Consider the following 19,748-nt stretch of genomic DNA (forward strand, 5'->3'; position numbering starts at 1 on the left):
CGTTAGATCGTTATGTTCAAGTATATGATGCATACAGAAAACCGCAAAATGAGAATAAAACTCATCTTTCAAGTTTGCCAGAAAACAATTTGATCGTATATATTTCAATAACTCGAAAGAAAAGTTGAAACCTTCTACGCTAGTATATGATCTAATATATGATCAATGCTGAAGAAACTCTGATACCAAAGAAAATGTTAATATCAATCAATATTCTAATTTAAAAGCTCTACTCAAGAATAATGTAAAATAATGTAAGCCAGTAAAATCGGAGAAATCCAAACGGATTAGTATTGAAAAATTTATGCCAAAGTTAGTATATTTACCAATCAATTAATGTCATAACTGCGATTATTAGTAATTTGATATATATTTCTTGTCAGGTTATACTTATACTTAGGATTAGTGGAGCGCTTAGATGTGATGAAATATACAATTTGAATATACAAGATATTGAAGAGTTGATTAACGAGAGGTTTTTAATGTCAATTCACTGTCAAAAGAATGACTACAATACTAGTCTATCACGCGAGTTACTCATTGGACCATTTTTTTCCATATCGTTTAAAAATACATCTCTCTCAGATCAGTCAAACATTTCACTGACAGATTTTTTATTCGGGATCAAGGTGGAAAATGTGTACATCAAGTCATCGGAATTAATAAAATTTGTAAAACGCTTGAAATTATTGCGAAAATCAGCGTTTGTCGTCTTTTCTTCGAAAACACCTGGGAAAGTCTTATTCAAAAAATAGTTCTGTTCAACCACCCGCTAAAAAAGTGAAAATAGATAATATAAAATTGAAGAGAATAAAAATCCAAATACAACTGGCTGAAAAATTTGAATGTCTATTACAAAATGTCTGCACGCACGTGAATGACAGCCGAGGCTAAGTCGAAAAACGTAATATGTACCGGTGCAATTTGAGGTCTAGCACTGAATGGATTGTAGGAAAACGGATGTCGCTTCGTTGAATTTTCAGGTAAATTCACTTTTATCGGAATCACATTTTTCTGAATCTCAACAAAATTCTAAAATTCGATGTACCGATTATGCATGCACTTTCATTAAAGTACCTTTGGGTTCCAAATAGTTAGCTAAAGATAAATACGGACATTATAATATTCTTATAATTAAAGTACGATTGAAACATGAATTTGAAAAGATTATTAACTCAATTGTAAATCTCTACGGTGTGTCGTGATATGGAAGGTACACTAGGATGAAGACACTCTTTCAATCTCATTTCTCAATAACGGAAATTTTAACATGTGTGCACGTTTAGAAATTTATTGCTTTGTTGTTACACTAAAAGCATGAAATTTCAATAACCTGGAACAAATGCATTTTTTTATTGGACATAATTATCGCATTTCGGAAAAGTCAGTTATTTTCGTAACTTTACTATTTACTTTGTTAGGAACTTGCTTCAAAAATAAAATGTCAACTTCCTTTTGTATTCCTTGATCATCAATATTGGACACACCTGAACCTAAAATCAAAAATCCAAAGACGTTTGTCCACCGTTGGCTCATATTGCTAATATTCGGGAGATAAAGTTCTGGTAGGAAAAGTATTTTGGACAACGTTCAATAATTCCAGTATATTGACAATATTTTTTTACAATATTTTGTTGTTTTTATCCACATTGATCGATCCATGAAGAAGAATTAATTAACCAATAGACAAGAAAATAAAAACTAAAATCTATCGAAGGCCAGCGTTGAATAGCCGAAGTAACTGCAGAACGAACGATTTCAAAGTTATTCAGCAAGCTGTCGGTGACCGTATGTAATACAGTCTGCTGACTTTGAATAATCCTAATCGACTGGTAGATACAATTAGTATAAAATAAGCGCGCGTTATTTTTCAATCGGTACCAGCTTGACTCGTATCGACCTGGCAGGTCGGATAACAATATCCGCCAATATCGGCACGTCTTTGACTCTGTCGACTGGCTCCAAGTAAAAATGGTAGATCAGGTGAGCCAGGAACGCCTTGAGCTCCATCATCGCGAACTTCTGACCTGCAAATCGTCGCTCGGTCAGCGTTACGCTGGACGTTACTCGCAAATCGTCGACCGTACCGATGCAGTTGCGATGCCCGGCGCTAAATGGGATGTAGGCGAACGGGTGCCGGCCGTTGCAATTTTCCGGCGAAAATCTCTCGGGATCGAATTTATCCGGGTCCGGCCAGAACTCCGCGGCTCTGTGCACCGAGTAAACGTTGACGAATATGATCGTGCCCGCGGGTATCAGATGACTGGCTGGAAGGGTCGAGGCGACATTATATCACGCGACGAGCAGACGAGCGCTACTATTCACCCAGCTGCAAGTCCTCTGGAGTGTGTCGCGACAGGTACTGAACGCTGGGGTACAGACGGAGACACTCCCGCAGGCACATCTCGAGATAAGCGAACCGCTGAACCTCGGCGATGCCCAATTTTCCTCCGGTTCGCTCCAGAATAGCGCTCACCTCGGCGCGGATGCGCCCCTTCAAATACGTTCACGGCCGATTAGAGCACGTCTTTGATCCTCGATTCGGATCGCTTACTTGCGCGTCCTTGTGCCCTGCGAGCAGCAGCATGGCGAATGTCAGTGCTGCCGCCGAAGTGTCGTGCCCCTGGAACGATTTTACGACGGCAGCGCCACCTGCAAGCTCTCTCCACGAGTCCACGACACGACTGCGGCATCGGTCTTACCTCAAACGTAAAAGTGTCCACCTCTTCTTGTATTCCGACGTCGTCTATCTGGCCTCCATCCCTTTGCGCCGCTATCAGCAGGTCGAGCATTGCCAGACGCTTCTTACGATCTGCAATTGGCAATTTGCCGAGTTTAGCTCGCGAGCGAGATTTCAGGTCGAAATTATCGGTTTCGTAGGTGTCCGTTACAGCCGTGATATTCCACGTCCACCGATGAACCTTGCGAGCTCGAGGGCAGCAATTCGTTCAAGAAGTGACCATCGGTTCGCTCGTGAAATTCCTTTCGCTCCTTTATGATCTGCCGGAATATATACGGGAGATTTTGAATGTGACGCGAGCAAGAAGAAAAAATAATAAATAAATAGCGAGATTTACTTTTCTGGTGAAGGTGTGCAAAGTGTTGAGAGCTTCTTTGTATTTTCGGCCTCTCTCCGTCAAGCAAAATATTGATTCTGGCAGGAACCACGGATTCAGAATTCTGCAAGTTCACACATTGTTCGATAAAGTTTCGACGAGGTCTCTGGAGTAGATGGCAACTACCTGTATACGAGACACTGCCCCAGATAGTGTATGGCATCTCTATACTTGATTAAAAAATCTTTGTCGTCGAACTTGTATCCCATAGCAGTATCTGTGAAATAAAACGCGCAGTCGGTTTCGACGCAGCGTCGAAAAAGTTACAGGCTTACCGCAAATGACTTTCAACGTGTGATCCGCTACCAAATCAGTAACGTCGTAAATAGCTTCGCCCTTGGATATCAAGTCTTGGATAGTTTTCTCTCCGGTCTCTACAATGCTCTTGAAATATTGCTGCAGAACAGCGAAATGGAATGCTGGTGTCAACATTTTGCGTCTCTTTTGCCATTTCGCTCCTTCGAAAGATAAGTAGATAAAAATAATAAGTCTTTTTGAAATCCCAACTTCGTCACTGGATTCGGGAATAGAATTATTTTTACCATGACTCGTTAATAATCCAGTTCTCAACCATCCATGGAGCGGATCGTAAAGTACACTTTTCTCCGAGTGCTTGATACTCGTGAATAGTTTCTGAAAGGAGTTAACGATCAATTTCGTACGTAAAGTACTCGTAAAACGCGCCAAGTGCGCTATATTACTTCGATATCGTCAGGGTGGAGAAGAACGGCAACGACTTTGTGAACGCTCCAAAATTTGTAGATAGGGTAATACTTCGTGTCCCACGCTCGTCCGATCTTCCAGATGGTCTCTACAAATAAGTCGAATATCGGGAAAGCAGAGTCAATGGGCGAAAATGGAATTGCAAATTGTTACCTGGAGTCGCCAATCGTGGAAAGATGAAATGCGGAAGCGACCCTAGGATCGGCCACGCCGATGGTCCCGGGATTTCGCTCAAGTATCTACCGGTTCTCCCGTGCTTTGTGAAATACTCGAAAATACAGAGCAGCACGATGAAACCTATTGAAATTTCGATGAGCATGGCAGCTGCAATTTTTGCAACGGCAATCCGCTCCAGTTGAAACTGTTCTGAATGTTTGATAATGACTGAATATGCGATTCTTACAGACGTTGGTGTATTCGATTAGCAATGATAAACGTGACGTCGGTGTGCACGAAAAAAAGCGATTATATGAGAGTATCGACGAGGGAAAAATAGCACGCTATGTTTGTCAGATAAGCGTCTTATTTTTCTTGGCTTTCGCAATATATATCCAGACTACAGTTCAAAGCTACTTTGCATAATTGATAATTAAATCGCTCTTTCGTGAACTTGAGTGAAATTAAGTTCTATATTACAAAAGAAACCACTTATGCACCAATCCTACCTTCCCAATTGTTTGCTAAAACAAGCCTGTCTGTGGTCAACCCCTATAGTGGATATGTCGAAATAGCGGTAAATAACTCTAACACGCTCCATACCTCGGCCTGTATGATCACCAATAAGGTTATTATGTCAATTTCTAGAACTCAAACGCACTTAAATGAAGGAACCTTTTTAATTCTTAAAAAAATGTTGCTGTATCATATGTTTTGCAACATAATCATCATTAACGTTTTACGTGAGTAATAATAACAACAATAACAATAACATCTCCCAGATTTCCAGCAAACAACGTAAATGTTGCAGAAATCTTACCATAACATGCAAAATGTCCGCCTTTGTTTCCAAAACGTTTCTGGAATGATATTTATAATTGTTCAACCTTTGGGTAACATTTCTTCAACCTTTTTATAACAAGTTCATGGAAAATGGACTTAATCTTGCTACAACTTTTTCTTAAGGTTAGACAAAGCATCTTTTGCTGCATTCATTTCTGCAACATTTTTGCAACCAAATATAAAACGTTAACTCTACATTACTGTGACTCCATTAAAATAAAACATTTTTACTCATTATAACAATGTTATAATAGACTTCTGACCTAGAATTCATTTGTTTCAGAAGCGTTGCCACAGCGTTTGCGTTAACACGTTTTGCACATAATTGCAACAATTTTGTAAGGATATTTCATGAACGTTGGTCTCCATAAAAAAACAACCTGCCTAACATTGAGAAATGTTTGTAATAAGATTAGGTCAATCTTTCATGAACTTAAAATGTTTATAAAAATGTTGCGCAAAGACTCCCTCACAAAATAAAAAATTATAGCTACCATTCTAAAAATGTTTTGGTAATATTATTCGGGAAACAAAGGCGTACATTTTGAACGTTGTGGCAACATTTCTGTATTATTTTTATTTGTTGCCGGAAATGTTGGAGATGTTGCAAAACGTATGTGCAGCGACATTTTTAAAAAAATTCTTGCTACTTGGGTATTTCTTGCATTATTTCAAATTCTCGCGTTCGATTGTGACGTCATGCCAGCAAGCCAATCAAATTGCAACTGGCTATCCTATCTTTAAAATTCGAACGTCGCGTCTGGTGTGCGCGTGCGACGCGTCGCGTCGCCGCTCTGGACATATGATCCATCACAACATTCACACACAGCCCATGCTATTTAGCATATGTGTACAGTCAGCAGCAAATAAAAATGGATGCGCTGACATCTGGCTCGCATAGGTAAACAAAGATTCCCGACCGTGTCGCGAGCTACTGGTATCCGCAAATAAATCAAGTATTATGAGATAAAACTTTGTTTTTGTTTGTTGCAGACTAGTGCATATAGATCTTAAGGGAGCGCCCCCCCGAGTTAGTTATTTCGAAAAGGTTTGTTTTAATTGATCGTAAACGCCGATAGTGTGTGAAAAATTTTACATTTCCACATTTGCATTTATCATTAATAAATTGATAGTGATATTTTCAATTATTTTTCACGTTGTTATAAAAATTATGGCATAATAGGTTCCTTTTATTTTTGATTGAGAAAAGTATTAATTTGTGTTTATTTTTGATGTGCTTTTAGCCATTGATATATTATTGTTTCTATCAGAATGATTTGCACACAACTGACACATGGTATTCATATATTTTCAGTTATTTCCTCTTCTTCGAGCTTTGGGTGCAACAGGGTTGTTACTAGAGTGGGAAGATACATTCCCATATACCAGAGAACTTTCGCCGATTGGGAGTAATGGTCCAAGCAGTCTTTCAAGTGGGTACACAGCACAGGAGGCTCGTCAAATTCTACAAATGGCAGGAGACTCTGGGTTAGCTGTTATACCACTCATACAAACTTTTGGACACATGGAGGTAATTATTTATTTACTCTACTTGGATCCTATAAGAATATAGAATAACAAATAATACTTTCCTCTTATAGTTTGTATTGAAACACGATGAATGGAGATCTTTACGAGAAGTAGCTTTATTCCCAAGTTCCATGTGCCCATCTAATCCAGGATCACAACCTTTAGTGAAGTCAATGATTAGACAAATAGTCACGTTTCATCCAGACATTCAATATCTGCATATAGGTGCAGATGAAGTTTGGCATTTGGGTTTATGTTCAGTTTGTACTAAACGTGCAAGTTCCAGCAAGCATGGGAAGGCTTCCCTGTTTTTGGAGCATGTGCTTGCGATAGCACAGTATATCAAAGAGACTTATCCTTATCTCAAAATCATCATGTGGGATGATATGCTCAGATCTATAGATTTACAAGTTTTAAATGGTAAATCAATTTATACTAACTGTTATTGTAAGATTTTATGTTCATCAAAAGTTGTCATATTTATATTATTTGCAGAACATTACATAGGAAAATATGTAGAGCCAATGATCTGGCATTACAATGCAAGAGAAAATTTTGCTTTACCACCAGGTAACGTAAAAAACATTTATCTTACTATTCATTTTTATATATTTAAAAACTTAATTTATTTTTGTTAGATATGTGGGACAAATATGGCGTGGTATTTCCACACATATGGGCAGCTACAGCATTCAAAGGAGCTACTGGTTCATGTCAACACATTCCTACAATAAGGCATCATATAAGCAACCACGAAAGGTGGCTTGAAGAACTGAGTATACATGTAACCAAAATTATTGAATTTAGGGGGACTGTTTTTACAGGTTGGTCTAGGTCGGTATCATTTCCCTTATATTTAATTTCTATTCAAGTGCATATTTTAATTAATGTATACCTGACTGTATTAGGTATGACCATTACGCGACAATGTGTGAACTTTTACCCACAGGAATTCCATCATTAGCAATATGTTTAAAAGTGTGGCTTCACGGTTATACTGAGCAGACACATAATCAAGTTGCCAAAAGTTTAGGATACATCGATCATCCATTATTTGTTACTCCACAGCCTAGGCCAGTACCAATACCAAATAATTTGAACTTTCCTGGCTGGCAGGTAGCTGTGGGCATAGAGTGGTTTTTAAACTATAAAACTAAATTTCACGGACTTGTAAATAGTGAACAGTCAGTATACACTTTTATACATTGTGAATCACATGATTTTACTTGATTTTAAAAAGAAATCTTTAATTTTTTAGAATATTAACTTGGATGAATCCATGGCAAGTTGGGAACAACTACACTAACCCCATGCAACTAGAAAGTTTAGTGCCAGCATTTACAGAGTTAGTACTCCTATACTGTTTTTATTAGATAAAAATATTTTAAATTTAGAAAAATCAACGATATGTTTTATTTTTCAGCATGTTGCTGGAGCTTTCAGCACTAGAAAACTACATGCGCGTCCAAATGGACTTTATCTATTTCACAGCAACATTAGACGAGTGGATGGGTACAAATGTTCAACCCCTGAAAGAAAAACTCATGAAGCTGAAGCAAACAGCTGAGAATCAGATCAAACTTAACAGCAGAATGTAGACTGCTGCAAGCAATCATTATTAATTGTACATAAAAACAACACATTAAATGTTAAACTATATATCTTAGATGTAACATACGTGTCAAAATATAGGTATATGATATAGTTTTCATATTAAAAACAATTGAGCATTTGTGTTTCGTCATGTGGCTTTAGCTGCTAAAAAATATAACCTTGTCGGGGGGCTTGAAAAAGATGTCCGAAGAAGCGCATCGGCTAGATGAGCGTTTCGAAGAGATATTGGGAAAATTGAAGCCTTACCTCCTACGATTGCCGGCCTCTCAAAAATCGAGACTCTGCAAGAACTGGCTAGAGAGACTGAATCGCGCGGAAGATCAAAGAGCTTTAAGGAATGATTATCTGGTTGAGCTTTACAAGCAACTGAAGAGTGAATGTCTTGGCGGGCCGTTCGATAAACCGCCTAAAGCCGGGAAGCTCATTCCTATCTCTTACATCCATCGGATGGTAAATTGGATTTTTTTGTTCGGTTTAGCTTGATTTGTTTTTTCGAAAATAGTACCGATATCATTCTTTAATTTTTTTTTAACAATTATACACCGAAAATAATAATCGTCTTTAAAAATACAAATGAATAAAACGTGATTTGGCTGCAATAAATCTACTCAAAACTCAAAGCCAGCGAGTTCGTCGTGCAACGAGCTTACGGAGACGAGTTTGTCATTATGCGAGGAAAAGTGGAGTTGGCCAAATGCGCGATCGAAAAGTCTGCGAAGAGACGATCGAATGCGGCGACCGAGCCCAGCGACGAAACATTGTTTCAACTCGTCGACCAGTGTCGAGGAGAACATTCCAACCTCCCCGACGGTTCACTTCCACGAATACGACAACAGGTTGGTTTCTTCGAAAGATCGCAGAGTAAGAAATTAACGAAGTCAATATATCGGGATCGAAGATTCGACGACAATCTGCCGATAACGTACCAAAATAGAATTGACACGCTGAACGCCATAGTTATTGAGTTGGAAGCCCAAAACGAGAAAATGAAGCAGAAAATCGCACAGTGCCACAAGGCCTCGAACGCCAGCGAAGTGCCGCAGTTGCAGACGAGAATCAAGCTTCTCACGAACGAAATAGCGACTCTAAAGAAGAAGTGAGTTCACCGCGTATATTCGTTGGACCGCCACGGTGAAACGGCGCACGATCGTTGCAGGCTAACGGAGGTCTGCGAGATCAAAACACTGCTGGAAAACAATCACCGTAAGGTGATCAGCGAGTACAAGGCGAAGATGACCGAGCAGTTCAACAAGATGAAGAAGCAGCTGGTGAGCGCGAGGCTGGAGAAGAAGGAACTGCAGAGCAAGATCGCCACAGTCGAGCTGAAGCTGCAAGAGCTAAACCAGGAGAAGGAGCTCTCGTCCAAGACCAGCGAGAAGACATGGGTCCAGCAGGTCGAGAGCTTGAAGCAGGACTACGAGCAGATGCTACAGGAGAAGGAGGCCGAACTGAGGAAGAAGGACGAGCTGATGCAGAGGAAGGAGGCCGAGATCGGACAGAAGATCGCGGAAATCCAGATGCTGAACGAGAGACTCAAGGAACTGCAGCAGCTCGTGGACATTAAGACTCAGAAAGTGAGTATATACGACGGTTCCCACCGCTCGCGGTCGTCAGAGTGTTGCAAAACTGACAGGACGTCGCAGGATATGAAACTGCAGTCGATGCTGGTCAGCCAGTACAACACCATTAAGGACGAGCTGTCGCAAATGAGGAGCAACATCGAAACGGCCACGCAGAGACAGAGTGACAGCCACAAGCAGGAAATAGGCACTCTGAAGAGGAATCTGCAGAAGCTTGAACAAGAGTACGAGAAGAAAATTTCTCGCGTCGTCAAAGTATTCTTCGAATTGGAAAGCCGATCTTTCGCGCTCGTAGTCCGCTTAATCGCTCCCCGCTCGTAGCCATTCGCTCACGCCTTTTCTCTCCGCAGGAGAAGAACAAAGAGATAGCCGGTCTGCAGCAGCAGCTGCAAGCCAACGAGAAGTACTCGGACGACTCGTTGCTCTCGAGGAGACGCTACGGCGGAATTGGTGACGGTGGCAATCCTCTCGCTATTATATACAAGGAGTTTTTGGACGCTCTTCAGACCACCGCTAAGGACAAACGTTACAAGTATTATGAGGTGTGTGTGAATAAATAGCTCCGTTTTGATGCTCCTTCAGCGGCAACTTGTTTGTCTTTTCAGAAATTATCATTCATGGAAGACTCGATGAGTCGTCTAACGAAGGAATTTTAATGGCAATCAGTGTATTTTTCAAATACATTTTTGAAAATATTTTACATTTATGATATGACAGTCATGCTTATATTTTAACAATACATTTTATTTTCCATGAGATCAGAAATTTGATTTCGCGAGCTTTCGGAAATGACTGCGCGCGCGCAGCTGTGACAGTACGTAAAACACAAACAGGGATCTTATTGAGATGCATGGATCCGATTGCACAGTTGCAGTATTAAGTCTATGTGCAACCGGATACATTTATATCCCACGATGGATTGAGCGGATGTTAATAGAATTCGCGACCCGCGAAGTTCAAAATCCAAATTATTTTCGACGATTGAACATCGGTAGTATCAAATGGATTTTTTCTGGCAAATTGCGGGGGTACAACTTACCAAAATAAATCTTTGACCTACTTACCTCGTACGATGTCATCGATATTCAATCGTCGAAAATAATTTGAATTTTCAACTTTGCGGATCGCGAATTAATGTTCGCGGACAGTGTCCATATTTAACGGGTGCGGCGGGAAATTCAAACCCCGGTTACGGGCGCCAATTGGAAACCGCCCCCGTCCAAACTCCTAGACAAGTCTCCTTACAAAAGGTTGAACAGAAGTCGAATGAGGAAGACTCGCCGTATTCCTCATAGGCTTTATATACACTTCCCTGGACTACGAAATATCGATTACAGAGTTGTGCGACGATGCGATCGATGCTCGCTGGAGAGCAATTCAGTAACAACTGGCTGAATGGCTAAATTCAAAACTGCCCCTCGCTCCGAATTACCACACATCGTGGATACGGATTAGTCACGCTCGGCGTTGCCATTAATAACTAGAAATCGGAGCGAAGGACGAGCATTTGTTTACGCAGGCGACACTGAGAGGTATTCTGCCGAGCCCCTACATATATATGTATGTATGTACATATGTGCGCGCGTCACTTTTGTCGCTCTGTGTTTGTTTACTTTTGCGTTCTCCTGGTCACCAATTGTATGTTGTGCTACCCTCAATGAATATATTTTTTCGCGAGAAATACATAAAATACGGATGTTTTTTAATGTATTAGCTGATGAAATGTCCTGGGAAAGTGAATTAATACTACAATTTACCTTAATCGATGCTGTTCACGCAAATCATTTATTGATAAAATATAAAAAAATTTAACAATAGTTTGCAAATGTAATTTTAAAAATGTCTCTCTACTTTGATACTCGGGTACAAAATCCTGAAGCATCCTCGGTCAGTACATTTGTTTCGTGGCATTTTAACCTGCCGTTTCTTGCGGTTGCTGCCTACTCTCAGGACAAGGGTGGATTCGTAACGGTTTACGATGACCAGGGTGAACTTTTACCAGATGTAGAAACTTCCGGGCACTCTGTTGCTCAAGTCACTGCTTTAGCATGGCACCCTGAAAGAAAATGGTTAGCGGCTACGTGGGAAAGTGGAGAATTAAGGGTATATATTTTTACTTCACAATATTTCAACTTTTGTGAACAAAGACTTTGACACTTTTTCTCTTTTTTTACAGATATGGGCAGGAGATACAGGCTCCAGTGAGTTCAATATAATAGTTACACCTCATAGAGATCCAGTGACAATACTACAATGGAGTCAGTATGGTGGTCGACTGGTATCGGGAGATATAGCAGGCTCAATTGTAGTCTGGAAGTTAGATGGAAGAGGACAATTACTCATGATGTTTCATCACGAATTGAAACAGTCATTAACTCATATTGCATTCAAAATTTCTCCTCCAAAACCTGGTGTTGATATGAGGTAAAGAATAACCACTCAAACACTGCTGTAAAAGAGTGAATCGTATAAAAAATTGCTTATTATTAGTGGACTAGCAAAAGCAGCAGTAGCAGGAGATGAACGAGCACTAGACCTATTCAGTTCTTGGCGACCAAGAACAGCAGCTCCTACTGCAGTATCTATTCAGCGAGACAATCATGCTTTTTATATTGGTACAGTCAATGGCATTGTTTATTACATTGACAATCAAGGACAATGTCTTCAAGTGCTGAATATGGAGGGATCTGCTTTGCACTCTCTGCTTCACCATCAAACCAGAGAGTCTCTAGTGATTATGAGCGAGGGTCTAAACATTGGACACTTTCAATGTGATTCTGTTACTGGTCATCTTACAGAATTAACAAAAGTAAGAGCTTAAAATTCAAATGTGGCATTATAATTTGATTTCATTATAATTTTCAGGTAAAACTCAGTGGCAGAAGTGATACAACAAAAACTGGACCATCCTTATGTTGGGCTGGTATAAATACACTTGCAATTCTAACAGGAGAACTGATGGTAAGAATGTGGGATCTCCACACTGGAGATACTTACGTCCTAACTCCAACAGAAAGTTCGATTAGTGGAAGTTTAACTACACCAAAGGAAGTTTGTACCAGTTTATCATACTGCAAAACTAACGGTAGTTTATTTCAATTTTTAACGAGTTGTTTTAAAAATGTGTATTATAAAAAATAACAATTTCAGATACACTGGCTGCTGGGATAAATTTAGGTACAATATACCTGTGGAAGCGTAAAATTCGAGGCTTAGAAAGTGACGAAAACTCGTGGCCCACGTCACCGGATTGTTGCTCCATTCACGGTACAGTGAAGCAAATAACATGGGGCGCGATACTACTTCGAAGTCCTTTATTGGCCGTCAATTGCGTTACGAATGTCTATATTTTACATCAGCAACCGATGTGTGCAGCTTACAACGATAGTGTTTGCGCTAGTCAAATTAGTCCGTCACAGTTACTCATTGAAATGCAAGAACCTGGTTAGCGAGCAAATAATTATTTCTTATCAAAGATATTACTATGTGTTAATGCATACTTTTTTATATCTTCAGCGGAACAGACATTTACGTTGAAAACCGACATTCAAGTGCAAGTGGTTGCGGTAAACAAAAATTACGTTGCTGTTTCATCCGGTAGACACATCGCAGTCTACAAAGTCAGTGGAGACATGCAGCCAACTGTACTGATGAGCTTTGTTTGTGATACTGAAAAATTGTTAATCCACGATGCTGTTTTAATAATTTTAACGCCGCAGGCACGTCAACGCTATTTATTCTTACTCCAATATGTTAATAAATATTTCTATTTTAATTCCGTAGGTAATTCAATTACGATCAATCGAAGAAGGAACGATAATTCAAACTCTACCAACCCTTCCGGAAGAAGGCGAACCGATTACAATGGAAATGACGGACGACTACTTAACAGTAGCGTCACTTAACGGTATCTTAAAAATTTGGGATTTGAGCAAGAGAGAAGCCAAGCTGCATACTAGAGCTATGGCTACTTACGAGGCAATTAGCGATTTTGCTGAAATTATCGAGGCAAGATGTAATTCCGATTGCAGATATGTTTCCATTACCGTTGCTATGGCTAATCTGATGCCAAGCTCTATTTTGTATGTTTGGGATATCGAGAGCGATCAGATTCACGAGTTTGATTTTGCGGACGTTGATAACGATGATGAAACGGCTTTGTTAGTATTTGATTTCGATAAGCTTGATGGATGGGCTTTTAATTATCATTGATTATTTTTAGAGCTACAAAATGCAGAGGTAGATTAGTGACGTCGCATTGTTGGGATAATGATGATCCTCGATTGCTTATCTGCAGAGCTCAAAAGCCAGAAAGTTTGAATTCGAAGTCATCTAGCGAACTTACCGATGATCATGTAAGTAACAATCTAATTTTTGCAAAACAGAGCTTGCACGAGTTTAATTACAATTTCACTTTTTAGGAAATTACAAACGTCGTATTAGTTACAATGTTTGCCACCTCCGAGTATGGGATTATAGTTCAAGATGTACGACCTGTAAAAGACGATAATTGCCGTCTTTTAGGTGTCCAATCACCATACATCGTCATACTCGATTCGACGAAAACCAGCGGCAATAAAACTGTCCGACTACTGATGCGGGATTTCGAGGAGCTTGGAGCTTGCGATACAGCGATCAAAAGGGCAATACTTGATTTTTGCTTTTACTTGAGCGTTGCTAATATGGACGAAGCTTTCAAGGTAACTTTTTATAAAACATTCATTCAATTTAGTTGCATTAATACGGTTGACTTTTTGCAAGGCTATAAAAACAATACAAAACGAAGCTGTGTGGAAAAGTCTGGCAAAAATGTGCGTAAAGACGAAACAACTAGACATGGCAATGCTTTGCTTGGGGCACATGAAGCAGGCCAGAAGCGCACGTGCATTGAGAGAAGCTGTACGAGATAATAGTTTGAGCTTGGAAGCGAAAATCGGGATACTCGCTGTCGAGTTGGAACTCTACGTAAGATAATAAATACTGTAAAGCCATAGTTTGCTTATTGAGTCTTTTTGTATTTCAGACTGACGCAGAAAAATTGTTTCGCGAAGCGAAAAGATTGGATCTTTTAGGTTCTCTGCTCGAAGCTCGAAATCAATTTAAAGAATCGATCGAGCTTGCGAGTAATGAAAACAAGATACGTGAGAAAACAAGTTACTACAACTACGCCAAAGCCCTCGAACTCGAAGGGAGAACGAATGAAGCCATCGATATGTACACTAAAGCCGATTGCCACAGATTCGAAGTACCTCGTATGCTCCTCTCAACGCCCAGAGAGCTTCAAAACTATCTTAACAACAGCGATGACCTGTGAGTAACATTGAAATACGTACTGTGAAAGAATGTCGTTCAAGTGAATTACTTTTTAGTGAAATAAAGAACTGGCATGCGCAATACACCGAATCAACTAATGACATGGAGACAGCATTGAAACTTTACGAGCAAGCCAAGGATACTCTTTCAATGACTCGATTACTCTGTTTCTTTAATCGTGAAAGCGATGCTTGCGATATGGTTACGAGGACCAAACATGCGGCTTCTGCATATCATCTAGCGGCGCATTATGAGTCAAGAAATAATATCAGCCAAGCAGTTCACTTTTATACGATGGCTAAAGCTTACACAAATGCTATCCGAGTTTGCAAAGAGAACGACATGCTCGAGGAATTGTGGCCTCTGGCAATGATGGCACCAAGAGTCACACAGATTGATGTCGCTAAGTATTACGAGGATATCGATCAGGTTATTTATTACGTTTCAGTCAAATAGCCATTAAATTAGAATTTTTAATAACTCGCATTTATGCTATTTTAGGCGGATAAAGCAATATTGCTGTACCATAAAGCAGGTCTTTTGAAAAAATCACTCGACCTGGCATTCAAAAAACAACAGTATAATGCATTGCAATTGATAATAATGGACGTGAATGCTGACTCAGATCCGGAGCTCATTGAAAAATGCGCTGAATATTTCGTGCAGAATGCACAAATAGAAAAAGCCATCGATTTGTTGGCCAGTAGTAAAAAGTATAATGAAGCATTGACGCTTATTCATGACTACGATATTGTTCTCACCGAAGAACAAGGTGTCTTAATTGTATATTATTAATTGATAAGTTCTATTTGGATTTTTTATATTTATCAATGGTATGTATTCGTTACATAGCGGAAAAGATGACTCTAGAGAAACCAGAAAAAGATCTCGAAAAGGAGAGCGCTCGCATAGCAATTCTCGAAAAAATCGGTGATATAGCATTAAATCAAGGCAATTACCATTTGGCTACGAAAAAATTCACACAGGCAGGTAACAAGCTGCGAGCGATGAAAGCCCTTCTAAAATCTGGCGACACAGAGAAGATTTGTTTCTTCGCGCAGGTCTCGCGTCAACGAGAAATCTACATAATGGCTGGGAATTATTTGCAATCACTCGACTGGCAGAATCAGCCCGATGTCTTAAAAAACATCATCAGCTTCTACACCAAGGGAAAGGCAATGGATTTGTTAGCAAATTTTTATGTTGCTTGTGCACAAGTAGAGATTGATGAATTTCAGAATTATGAGAAAGCTCTTGATGCTTTGAATCAAGCTAGCAGAAATTTAGCTGAAGTCACTGATCCAAGAGATAAGGATATGCATAGGAGAGCTGTTGAAATTGTGAATAGTAGAATGGCCACCATTAAGCGATACTTGGAGATTAAAAAGTACATTAATTTTAAGATTAATATATGTTATTTAATAATGAAAAAATAAAATGTTATATTTAATTATTTTGCAGATTATTTGACAGAGGAGAAACGGAGACAGCAATGACCCATGTTCGTTATCTGCTAGACTCACAAGGCAGCGATCTCGAGCAGTCAATTCGTCGTGGCGACTTGTTTGCCATAGTAACACAACACTACGCGAATATAGGAGATTTAGACAAAGCGCGAGCTTCAATTGAAGAATTAAAACGATTAGTGCCTGGTATTAATTTAAGCTACTATTACAATGTAAATTTGCTCGAAAAGTTAGGTTTTAAATTACACATTGAAAAAGAAGAATCATCTGACCGAGAAGATGATATTGAGGAGTTATTAGGAGAGTAATATATAATGAAACTGTATGTGACATTTCATTAATCACAGTAACTGTTCCGTCCATAAAGTATTAAATAAATTTACTTAGAGACAGCTTAAAATCGTTTATTTGTTCTTTATTATCAGAAGTTTCAACTTAAGTTAATGAGATATTTAAAAATACAGTAATCTTAACGTATTTGAAATTTGTTGACAGCATTTATAAAAAAAAGCATGAATCGCACGATTTCACTGTTACGTACAAGTAACAAAATCTGGAAAAAGGAAAGTGTGAACTTACAGTCTAATCTTTACAAACTTATCCACTATACTGGTGAGACTATTACTAAAGGTGATCGTTTATTGAAAGTGTTACATGGTTTAAAATTAAAAAAAAAAAAAAAAAAAACTTACATCAAGACAATAAACAAAAAGAATTAAACGGAAAATAGTTTACGCGGACTTTTCACACAAAGGTTTTTTGCATGGTGAGCTAGTAGCCTCCTCTTCCTCGTCATTCTCCTGTTTCCTCTTTTTTCTAACAAGATGTGAGATATCACTGGCTTGTTTGACTTCTTTCGTCGACGTAATTGTCGCGCTAGACGAGGACGAAGTGCCTTCGCCACTGGAATCAGCACCATTGGAACAACTACCACCGCTTATAGCTTTGATCTTCTCAAGAACCAACTTGGCAGCTTCTGACTTGAAATCTTTCATATCGGTGATCTTGTCCTGAATTTCCGGGAGCAGCTCTTTTAGTTCCTTGATCTCCTCGGCCGCCGTTTCCTCGGTAGATGATTCCAGATCTTTGATACGCGTTTGAAGAAGTGAAGTAGCCATCGAAAATTGCTCTATACTTGCATCAAAGTCGTTGCCAAGAGAGTATGCCAAACCTAAAAATAAAAACAGGCACATTACTCTAGTTTTATGTGTTTTTTATTTACAATGATTATATATTAATTTTTTGATTTTACGACAATACTCACCTAACTGATAATGCGTTTCAGCCATACTTCTTGGATCAACAGGCTCAATCTTTTTCAAAAAATCCAAGCAAGCATTTAGATCAGTGAGAGCTGCAGGTTGATTTCCACCTTCCATTGAAATTTCCCCCAGTAGCCTGTGAGTATCAGCGAGCAATTTCCATCCAGGTGGTCCACGCTTGATAAGGATAAGCTTGGCTAATTCAAGAACCTCCCATGCAATCTGAGTAAAAATAAATTAACATACTATTAGTTCATATGTATTTCAAAAATTTTGAAGTTATTAGTGATAATAAAGCTTACCCTTAGGTTACTATTAGCATCATCATCTTCCCCATCCACATCATCCCCATCTTCACATTCGTCATCGCTGTTATCGTGTACCTCGCCATTTTTCTGAAAACCAGAAGTGGATGCTTCACCATTCATCTTTGAAGTCAATGTATCACTTGGTCCTGCACTGGATGACCCACTTCCTCCTGCAACAGGTTCTTCTAATTTAGATTTTTCTGCTGCTGGTTTTTCTTTAACTTCGACGGATTTTTCTTTTTCCTTATCAGCTTCAGTATTTGTTTCTTCCGTGACAGCTTTTTTAACATTTTCTGTATCTTTCTCTTTGTCTTTCCTGTAATTTTATTTGAGAAATTAGTTTGAAACGATTTTCAAAGTTAATAAAATATTTTATAAACTTTTTAATGAAAAAATGTTATATAAACAATTAATGCATGAATTTCAACTACAAATTTTATAGAAGCCATGTAAAAAATAATTGAATCACTCACTCGTCAGGCTCTTCTACTTCATCTTCCTCCTCATCCTCTTCCTCAGCACATGGAACACCAGTTCCAAGAATACCAGCTTCCTCTCTAGCCAAAAAGAGCAAAGCTTTTCCATAGAGCACATAGGGCTCGGCTAGCTCATCAGCCATTTCTCCATGCTGATTGGCAAGCATTCCAACACCTTCAGCAAGAGTTGAAACTGCCAAACTATAATCACGTACAAGTAGATGTCGTTTACCCTGAGAGATTGCTTGGCCGGCATCTTCGAACGTTGGTGGCTCGAGTGAGCCTTCGACCTCATCCAATGCTGCAGATTCTGTTTCTGGAATTTCAATTAGAGCGCTTCATTAAAAAAATATTCACTGTGTGAACGTTTAGAGGGAAGTCGTTCGTGATGAAATACATACCAATATCTTTTTTCATCTTGTGTCGTTAAAGAATGAAATGTTATGCCTGTCAAAAGAAAATAACAAGTCGGACATTAGGTTTGACTAATGTAAACATCATTCACCTTCGGCGATGCTGGCGGCGAGTGCCCGCATATGCTATATACATCGTTGCGTTTGAGTGACTTTCTATCTTTGTTGCACTCACACACACTGAAGGTGTTTCCTACTCGCGCCTTTTTTTTTGTTATAGCTATAGTGATTAATATGAATGAACGGTGCTTTCATGTATCGACTATTTACTAAACATTAAAATATCATACCGATGAAAACAATGAAAATGGCGAGTACACGAATCGATTAAACGTACGGTAAGACGTATGATCAAACAAATGAAATACCACGCAAAATAACCGTCCTGTCCATTGGAGTAACAATGATTATCAGAAGTTTCGAATTATTATTCCACTTTACTGTTGAAATTTTAGAAATGTTTGAATAATAATAAAACAACAGAGAATACAAAATTTAAATCGAAAGCCATCGGTATATTAAAAAACTATTATCGTAACATTCTAACCTTATCCAACCGTTACTTCTGCAAAACTCGAAAACTAAAAGCCGTGAAAAATCAACGAAAAAATAAGCGCTCAATGTTAACTAAAAGTTCAGCCGAACCGTCGCTACGAATGTTGTTCAGACAAGGCAAATCCGGAAACGCAAAAACTCACCTTATAAAAGGAAACGGAAAAAGCCGCGAGTTCAACGACCGGAAAAAATCAGGCACAATAAAACTCTCTCAACAGAAAAGATAGTTAGTCTCTATGTTTCTTTTCAGCAAAGCAGCAATTAATAGTTTTCGTAAAAAAAAAGTCGCGTCGAAACACAGAGGACAAAAGCCTCGCTCTGCCGTTAGCGATGTCACGGACGCTAATAGGAAGGTGAAATGGAGGAGTTATCTCCCGCGCGAAGAATTATTGC

General features: G+C 39.1%; 5 protein-coding genes across 8 annotated transcripts; 3 read left to right on the forward strand and 2 right to left on the reverse strand.

The window, feature by feature from the left end:
* Positions 1 to 1,589: 1,589 nt before the first annotated feature.
* Positions 1,590 to 4,228, reverse strand: LOC131667289 (cytochrome P450 4C1-like). The gene is made up of 12 exons (XM_058940653.1): positions 3,993 to 4,228; positions 3,818 to 3,927; positions 3,659 to 3,749; positions 3,392 to 3,574; positions 3,243 to 3,333; positions 3,078 to 3,180; positions 2,892 to 3,000; positions 2,703 to 2,812; positions 2,555 to 2,623; positions 2,326 to 2,494; positions 2,088 to 2,267; positions 1,590 to 2,027 (listed from the first exon to the last, which is right to left on the reverse strand). The coding sequence occupies exons 1-12, from the start codon at positions 4,156 to 4,158 to the stop codon at positions 1,864 to 1,866; spliced, it is 1,545 nt and encodes a 514-aa protein (XP_058796636.1). The 5' UTR covers positions 4,159 to 4,228; the 3' UTR covers positions 1,590 to 1,863.
* Positions 4,229 to 5,528: 1,300 nt separating this feature from the next.
* LOC131667290 (hexosaminidase D-like) lies at positions 5,529 to 8,090 on the forward strand. Its single transcript, XM_058940654.1, has 9 exons — positions 5,529 to 5,739; positions 5,832 to 5,886; positions 6,154 to 6,369; positions 6,440 to 6,788; positions 6,864 to 6,938; positions 7,007 to 7,202; positions 7,277 to 7,552; positions 7,627 to 7,713; positions 7,792 to 8,090. Exons 1-9 carry the CDS (start codon positions 5,711 to 5,713, stop codon positions 7,964 to 7,966), a joined length of 1,458 nt encoding a protein of 485 aa, XP_058796637.1. The 5' UTR covers positions 5,529 to 5,710; the 3' UTR covers positions 7,967 to 8,090.
* A 72-nt stretch (positions 8,091 to 8,162) lies between these two features.
* On the forward strand, positions 8,163 to 10,218 carry LOC131667211 (microtubule-associated tumor suppressor 1 homolog). The gene is made up of 7 exons (XM_058940483.1): positions 8,163 to 8,432; positions 8,604 to 8,818; positions 8,881 to 9,078; positions 9,139 to 9,556; positions 9,626 to 9,817; positions 9,913 to 10,104; positions 10,168 to 10,218. The coding sequence occupies exons 1-7, from the start codon at positions 8,163 to 8,165 to the stop codon at positions 10,216 to 10,218; spliced, it is 1,536 nt and encodes a 511-aa protein (XP_058796466.1).
* Positions 10,219 to 11,219: 1,001 nt separating this feature from the next.
* LOC131667073 (intraflagellar transport protein 140 homolog) lies at positions 11,220 to 16,729 on the forward strand. Of its 2 annotated transcripts, none has more exons than XM_058940262.1 (15): positions 11,220 to 11,665; positions 11,739 to 11,986; positions 12,053 to 12,371; positions 12,428 to 12,647; positions 12,713 to 13,006; positions 13,079 to 13,281; positions 13,346 to 13,722; positions 13,785 to 13,917; positions 13,984 to 14,262; positions 14,324 to 14,527; positions 14,586 to 14,872; positions 14,932 to 15,304; positions 15,377 to 15,647; positions 15,728 to 16,262; positions 16,337 to 16,729. In XM_058940262.1, exons 1-15 carry the CDS (start codon positions 11,402 to 11,404, stop codon positions 16,647 to 16,649), a joined length of 4,320 nt encoding a protein of 1,439 aa, XP_058796245.1. In that variant the 5' UTR covers positions 11,220 to 11,401; the 3' UTR covers positions 16,650 to 16,729. The 2 variants fall into 2 exon arrangements, with proteins under 2 accessions (XP_058796245.1, XP_058796246.1); XM_058940263.1 differs by lacking the exon at positions 16,337 to 16,729 and having other exon boundaries at positions 15,728 to 15,865; positions 15,937 to 16,254.
* Positions 16,725 to 19,747, reverse strand: LOC131667075 (histone-binding protein N1/N2). 3 transcript variants are annotated; one of them, XM_058940264.1, is made up of 6 exons: positions 19,499 to 19,747; positions 18,789 to 18,834; positions 18,385 to 18,703; positions 17,906 to 18,227; positions 17,606 to 17,825; positions 16,725 to 17,512 (listed from the first exon to the last, which is right to left on the reverse strand). In XM_058940264.1, the coding sequence occupies exons 2-6, from the start codon at positions 18,802 to 18,804 to the stop codon at positions 17,073 to 17,075; spliced, it is 1,317 nt and encodes a 438-aa protein (XP_058796247.1). In that variant the 5' UTR covers positions 18,805 to 18,834; positions 19,499 to 19,747; the 3' UTR covers positions 16,725 to 17,072. The 3 variants fall into 3 exon arrangements, with proteins under 3 accessions (XP_058796247.1, XP_058796248.1, XP_058796249.1); XM_058940265.1 differs by lacking the exon at positions 19,499 to 19,747 and adding an exon at positions 19,348 to 19,440; XM_058940266.1 differs by lacking the exon at positions 19,499 to 19,747 and adding an exon at positions 18,893 to 18,910.
* Position 19,748: the final 1 nt, after the last annotated feature.

Source organism: Phymastichus coffea, unplaced genomic scaffold (genome assembly GCF_024137745.1).
Source record: "Phymastichus coffea isolate CEN01 unplaced genomic scaffold, Cenicafe_Pcof_1.1 PCOF00063, whole genome shotgun sequence".
Classification (NCBI taxonomy): domain Eukaryota; kingdom Metazoa; phylum Arthropoda; class Insecta; order Hymenoptera; family Eulophidae; genus Phymastichus; species Phymastichus coffea.

Bases quoted from the DNA above. Each gene is read 5' to 3' on its own strand.
- LOC131667289 (XM_058940653.1), bottom strand. From the start codon at position 4,158: ATGCTCATCGAAATTTCAATAGGTTTCATCGTGCTGCTCTGTATTTTC. The intron at 2,813-2,891 runs GTAACGGACACC...TGCCAATTGCAG, and splicing joins GGACGTGGAATATCACGGCT to ATCGTAAGAAGCGTCTGGCA. The intron at 2,268-2,325 runs GTGAATAGTAGC...CGACCCTTCCAG, and splicing joins TCCAGAGGACTTGCAGCTGG to CCAGTCATCTGATACCCGCG.
- LOC131667290 (XM_058940654.1), top strand. From the start codon at position 5,711: ATGGATGCGCTGACATCTGGCTCGCATAG. The intron at 6,789-6,863 runs GTAAATCAATTT...TATTATTTGCAG, and splicing joins AGATTTACAAGTTTTAAATG to AACATTACATAGGAAAATAT. The intron at 7,553-7,626 runs GTCAGTATACAC...TTAATTTTTTAG, and splicing joins GGACTTGTAAATAGTGAACA to AATATTAACTTGGATGAATC.
- LOC131667211 (XM_058940483.1), top strand. From the start codon at position 8,163: ATGTCCGAAGAAGCGCATCGGCTAGATGAGCGTTTCGAAGAGATATTG. The intron at 8,433-8,603 runs GTAAATTGGATT...CAAAACTCAAAG, and splicing joins TCTCTTACATCCATCGGATG to CCAGCGAGTTCGTCGTGCAA. The intron at 9,818-9,912 runs GTATTCTTCGAA...TTCTCTCCGCAG, and splicing joins AAATTTCTCGCGTCGTCAAA to GAGAAGAACAAAGAGATAGC.
- LOC131667073 (XM_058940262.1), top strand. From the start codon at position 11,402: ATGTCTCTCTACTTTGATACTCGGGTACAAAATCCTGAAGCATCCTCG. The intron at 14,263-14,323 runs GTAACTTTTTAT...ACTTTTTGCAAG, and splicing joins ATATGGACGAAGCTTTCAAG to GCTATAAAAACAATACAAAA. The intron at 16,263-16,336 runs GTACATTAATTT...ATTATTTTGCAG, and splicing joins CGATACTTGGAGATTAAAAA to ATTATTTGACAGAGGAGAAA.
- LOC131667075 (XM_058940264.1), bottom strand. The intron at 18,228-18,384 runs GTGAGTGATTCA...ATAAAATTACAG, and splicing joins GAAGTAGAAGAGCCTGACGA to GAAAGACAAAGAGAAAGATA. The intron at 17,513-17,605 runs GTGAGTATTGTC...TTTTATTTTTAG, and splicing joins TGAAACGCATTATCAGTTAG to GTTTGGCATACTCTCTTGGC.